The sequence below is a fragment of the Impatiens glandulifera genome, chromosome 3 (assembly GCF_907164915.1).
Source record: "Impatiens glandulifera chromosome 3, dImpGla2.1, whole genome shotgun sequence".
NCBI lineage: Eukaryota > Viridiplantae > Streptophyta > Magnoliopsida > Ericales > Balsaminaceae > Impatiens > Impatiens glandulifera.
The window spans coordinates 5,481,076-5,487,562 of record NC_061864.1 but is presented as its reverse complement, the minus strand read 5'-3'; the positions used below and the strand labels follow the sequence as shown (position 1 = coordinate 5,487,562).

Below are 6,487 nucleotides of genomic sequence, written 5' to 3'. Positions count from 1 at the left end.
TTAAACGAGTTAACCTTTTCTCATTTATTTCAATATAGTATAATCATTATATATCCCTCTCTTATATTTTTAATTTATTATATTTTTAATTTATAAATATTTGTACAGTTTTTCTTAAGTCATCTAAAATTTGTAAGATTTAAAAAAAATGGAATATTGATTATTTATTTCCTTACATATCAACCATATTTGTTTTACTAGTCAATATATGTCGGTTTATTTAATATTAAAAATGGTTGAATTTTGTAACCAGATAACAACCTTAATTTATAAAATAATTTGTATAAATGTGAATGATGCGTGATTGTTTAGGTTTATTTGAGACATGTAACATAACATTTTAATACATTACCAATTTATTTGACAATAAATAAATAATTTGTTTAGATTACAGGACATTCATCCGGATCTTAAAATAATATTAATACATTTGAGGGTTGAGTCATGTTGTACTATTTTAAGGAATTATTTAGTCATATGGATAAGATAACATAATTATATAATATTTAATTAATTGTAGGAGTGGATAAGATATCAAATTATATAATATTAATTAATTGTAGGGACAAACAATGCATATTCTTTAAAGTTTGGAGTATTTCTTTTTCAATTGAATTACTTCTTTTGTATAATTAATAAAGATAGTGCACGAGAAAAAGTTGGAATAATTCCAAACAATGTTAGGTACACTTTTAAACTAGCTAAGTTTTTACATAATTTTATTGAATTTATATTTATGTATTTAAACTCTAAAACGTAAATCTTAAGAAATTGCTTAAATTAATATTACACACAACCACCTCTTCTTAGTTTCAGCATTCAAAATTAGAGGAAAAAATTGAATAAAGCCCTCAAAATAAAACAACAGCTGCAACCTAAAAGTACCTTCCACAATGATAAATAGGAACATTTTACAATATATTTTACTAAAACTGAAGTTTAAATTTCATTCCGAAACAAAAATAAATAAAAATAAATAGTAGATTAAATAAGAGTTCACAATTGTTCCAAGCCGCCAAAAGACAATCAATCAGACAGATCTTTGTCTAACGTCTGCCTGCTCGAGCTTTTGCTCTAGGTTTCTGCAAGTTAATTGAAGCATCGTTAGAAGTTGAAAACAACAATCAAGATGGATCAACTGTCCATACATAGGTTCAGAAATTAAAGAAGGAATTGTATATTTCATTTTCGTATCTCTTTGGCAAATTTTCAATTCAGTTTTTGACAAAATGTCGGTTTCCAAATAGACTCATATGTTCATACAAAAGGAAGAGTTTACATAAAATGACATAGAAGGAACTAGAAAATTGTTGGAAACTACTTTTATAGGAAAATGTGGAAGATAAAACTCATGTAAACGTACCGATGCTGTTCCGAAGCTTGCTCCTGAACCAGGTACAACAGCTGCACCAAATTCAAAGAACTCACAAATCAGATGATACACCAACATTTGCATTTTGGAGTAAAGAGTGTTAATACAGCAGACAGAATATTACTTTAATTGATTCATTTGGCACATCAATATTAAACATCACAAATAACAATTAGAAAAAGAAGTTAAGGGATTAAAAGGAAGAATATAAAATCCTCAGCATGTGAACTATGACCTTAAGGCAAGACTCATTGGTCAGGCAATGGAGATGCACATGCCGTGAATCTAGTTTTTTTTTTGCTGTCTTAGGGTCTTCTAATGTTCATCTTTGAGTTCTTTTTTATGGTTATCTTTCTTGAGCTTTTAATTTTAATTTTTTTAAAAGGAGGCAACTTTTCATTTGCTGAAAACTCAATATGCTCTTTTCCTTTTGAGTTTGTTTTGTGTTGTTGTGAAACTTATGATCATTGGGTCCTAACTTGTAATGAACGCTATTTGTTGTTGTTTTCTTTACCATTATATTTACGGACTAAAAAAATGGTTCTATACTTTAAAAAAAATGGAAGTTTAGACAGGCCTAACTTGCAGAATACAGCTAAATTACGTCCAAATATAACCTTTGACATCAATAACTAATATAAATACAAAAATTGAAGGGCATACCTGAAGCAAATGGAGTTGAGAAACTTGGAACTGCAACCGAAGGGGTGGAACCAAATAATGATGAGCCACCAATGGCAGGAGTGGAAGTACCAAAAAGTGAAGTTTGGACAGGAGCAGCAGAACCTCCAAATAAGGATGGTGATGAAGTAGCAGCAACAGCTGGAGTTGAGAACAGAGACGATGATGATGTTCCAACAGATGGAGTAGCAAAGAGAGAGGATCCACTAGCAGATGAAGCAGCTGGAATTGCTGTAGTTGTTTGTGGGGCAGTTGGTACAGTAGATGTTGTTAATCCTGAAACCTGAGTTGAAGGTTGAGAAATTGCAGGAAGATGCAAAGTTGGGTGTACTCTCCTAGCTGCAGCTTCTTCCTTTGCTGTTTCACGCCTATCTGCTTCCAGAAATGGATCATTGTAAAGACCTAGGCGTCGCTGGTTTGCAAGATATGCAGTTCTCATGGATCCTATATACTGATGGATGCTTTCAACCTACAACCATAACAGAAAAAAAAAAAAGAAGGCCAATTTAGTTTCTTAGAACTATTGTGAATTGATTATATCATATTAATTTTCAGCTAAAATGAAATAACTCCAAGAACGCTAAATGGATGTATTGATTGACTTTTATAGAATAGAAAAGGGGAAGGAGGGTTTACAACCACAGTAAAAAACGATATCATCCATAGAAATTAGATATGGCTAAGGAAACACAAAATAGTATCTTTGACAATGAAGTCATATTTGACAAATTTGCAACAGAAAGAAAAGGAAAAATGAGTAATTTTTTATATATGATTAGATGTAGTTTAAGACTAGTATATATAAGAATATGTATAAAGTTTTTTGGGTTCTTTTCTTTCAAAGGAGGCTAGCACAGCATCATCACACTACCAAAATCCCCCCACTTCAATCAAGGTGGTTTCACTGGGAATCAAACTTGAGACCTGACTTCGAATTTATTTATTTTTGGTGGAGGGGGAAGTAATGTATGTATACCTATACTTGTAAACATAATTTGGTTCTAAAAGGAAATTCTTTTTGAGAAAATCTTTAATAATTATGTTCTCCCACTTTTCCTGTAGTGAAAATTAACAGCAAGACTAGTAAAAAGACATCTCTTTGCAGCATTGGTAAGTTAGTTTTCACATGTGAAGGACCAACCTAAGAGCACTATAAGTACTGTATCAGGCTTGGGACGACAATGGATACCTAAGAATTCGGTCACCCACCAATACCCATCACAAATGAAATCAAAATTTGAAAACTTATTTTTATTAATCCTATCTTTCACTCTCTCTCTCTGAATTAAAGAGACGACATTTATTACTAATAAGGATGTGTTTGCATCCATAACTGTAAAAGTTGTAATTGGCAACAGGCATCGGATACCCACGGAAGACTTCCAAGATAATGGTAATCAAAGTTTGGTATTTAACTATCAAATGGGCTTGTACCCATAACCATCACCACTTAATAATCTTAAACACTCCTGGTGTTGACTTTCCCTTGTTCTACTTGAGACTTTGTTGACTCCCTAAAATACACTTTTATCCTTAACAATTACATATTCCAAAAGATGAAACTTGACAAAACGAATAGATTTATGGAAAAATTAGAATACTCGAGTTATAGGGAAAAGACAATGACCTCATAGTCCAGTCCAATCAACATGAAAATGATGAGATTTTGGCCAAATAAAAAGACAGATGGAGTATATCAATAATAAGTGTAGAATATTAACATTGAAGAGCTTGATAATGCAAAATAATTAATGGATTAATCTTACCCTTGCCACCACATGAACAAAAAAGTCATGTACATTTGACATAGTTTTGGGGAGTACTTGCAACAATGAAGAGCCAGAGTTTAAGCCATTCCTATCAGAATCCACAATGAGCAATTGCTCCAATTCTTCAATCAGCTGAAGGCACTCACCAAGGTACTTATCGAATCTTGAAACTGTCTGCTGCAAAAATGGAGAAGGTTTCCTGGGGACACCACTATAGAAATCAAATACTGGTATAGCAGCAGTGGTCATAGACTGGCCAGTTCCAGTTGCCCCTGAAGCTTGTACTATTGCAGCACTGTTAGGAGCAGCACCAGATTTAAGATGAAGAAACCTTGGTCGTAACATCAAAAAAGAACGAACAGCAACCTCTGTGTTGCGTAGCATATCTTTCACAACAGCCATCAACTCTTGTTGAACAGCTTTCTGCCGTTCCATTGCTGTACTGATACCACCAAGTTCCTTCAACAATATTTAAAAAAGAATAGCATTGGAATATAAAGAATAAATAAGAAAACAAATCAGAAAATCTAAATAAAGCTGATGTTTTGGGTGCTCAAAACTTTGGCTAGTGAACATCATTGAATCAAGGTTAGGTATGGTATGCTCATATTTTAGCAAAAGAAAAATTGATGTTGATTAATAAAACTCACATCTGAACTTTCATATGCAGAGGGGTAAAAAAATACAAAAATATAATGTAACACATATGTTGCATTTATTTATGAGACTTGGTCCAATGGTGAAAATTTCCATTCCCAAATTTGGAGTAAAATTTCAATTGTTATCTGCCTCGAAACATCGTGACATCTTGCCTATCAAAGTAGGTATACATTGTAACATGTTTTGTGAAATTTTATCCACCAGTTTTATGTAGCTAATTCCAACTATGGAATATTGGATCAGATTGAGTGGAAGAATATTCCATGTCGGGAATATAGGCTAACTCACTATTTTTCCTCTGCTCCAGCTTCCCCCACAACCTTGGGTTATTAACTAACTTGTGAAATCTTATCCACGTGTTAATATTATATATGAATCAGTGTGTCTATGATTACACCTAAAATAGCATTATTATGCCTTTAACCAAAATGTATCAAAGCAGATTACTGTAATGAAAGCAAAGTTGTGTTTATATACATTCTTAGTGACATGATAAATGTGCTGTATTATCACAAACTCTTGTGCAAAAATGGTTCATTGCTACTAGAGAGGACTTTTGACATGATATACTCTGAAGAGCTCTACAAGTGATCAAGGCAATAATTTTCTGTCCAAGGCCATGAGGATAAAAGGTAAATTCTTTTAAATTAGAAAGAGATAAATGAAAACCTGGACAGTGAAGCTTGCATCAGACTCAAACCCGTCACTTGAAACCGATGAATCATAAAGTCTACTGCACTGCTCAAGCCTCTGGCTCTCATCCCTATACTCCAGTATTCTTTCCCTATTACATGGAAATACAATAGTTTCATAAACCAAACACTTACATCCAGTTAATACACAAATGGGTTTGACATTCAATAATTTACTGTAAACTTACTAGAATGAGTACATAACGAATCAGTAAATTCAGTTTTCTTAGCTATTCAAGAAACAGATTAGGTCCACAAAACGCAAAGCCTAAGTTACTGGATTTCAGCAGACTAGTCTAATTGGAGAGGGGATTGATGAAGATAAGGAACATACTCTATCTGAAGGAGATGTTTCTGGGAATCGGGATGAAGATCTGCCCATTTGGTGCTATAAGTGGCAGGAGCCTTTTCATTGGTGAAAATATAAAGTTGCTGTTGTTGTTGTTGTTGTTGTTGTTGTTGCTGCTGCTGAAACTGCTGCAATTGCTGTTGTTGTTGCTGCTGTTGAAACGTCTGTTGTTGCAATTGCTGTTGTTGTTGTTGTTGTTGTTGCTGCTGCTGCTGCTGCTGCTGTTGCGACTGAAAAAACGGACTAGTCTGTTGAAATGGAGATGGTTGCTGCGGTGTGAAAAGTTGCTGCTGAGCAGGCTGTTGTTGCGGCGTAAGAGAAAACGACATTCTTCTGCTTCTTCTCCGATCGCCTTATTACGGCGCTAATCGCTCATCTCAGATATTTTATCTGGAATCGCTAATGATAACGGATGGAAACAGATTAATTAGAAAGAATCGGCTTGAAAATCCGTCCTCTATGCATAAACCCTAAAAAGGAGAGGAGGAAGAAGGAACACTTGAAAATCAAAGTGCCCGCTTTTTCCAACTGGTAGGAAAAGTCACTATTTTAAGGTTGATACTCAAATTAATCCTCAATATTAATCAATATATCAAATTCTAGACGCAAACTCTAAAACAAAATCAAATCACCCCTAAATATATAATTAATTATATTATATTATTTTAAATATAAATAAATTTATAAAAATCACCTCGAAACTGAGATCCATATCTAACCCTAAATTTTGTTTCCAAATGGACAAACTTTAATTATTCTCAAAATTGAGACATAAGCTTTTGTAAACCATTTATTATATTTATATTTTAATCAAAACTTTGAATTAAACTCTTAAAATATTCTAATATTTTACAAATTGAAAAATGAATATCAAATTTACTTAAGTAAACTATTAAATTTATTTAAATTTAAAATTTAAAAGTATTTCAAATTTAATGAATTTAGATTTATAAATTCAAACTTC

At 32.8% G+C, this 6,487-nt stretch overlaps 1 protein-coding gene across 1 annotated transcript; it reads right to left on the bottom strand.

The window, feature by feature from the left end:
- Window positions 1-857: 857 nt before the first annotated feature.
- LOC124931709 (nuclear pore complex protein NUP58-like) lies at window positions 858-6,029 on the bottom strand. The gene is made up of 6 exons (XM_047472235.1): window positions 5,509-6,029; window positions 5,152-5,266; window positions 3,820-4,281; window positions 2,036-2,522; window positions 1,364-1,404; window positions 858-1,082 (listed from the first exon to the last, which is right to left on the bottom strand). The coding sequence occupies exons 1-6, from the start codon at window positions 5,850-5,852 to the stop codon at window positions 1,047-1,049; spliced, it is 1,485 nt and encodes a 494-aa protein (XP_047328191.1). The 5' UTR covers window positions 5,853-6,029; the 3' UTR covers window positions 858-1,046.
- Between the last annotated feature and the right edge of the window lie 458 nt (window positions 6,030-6,487).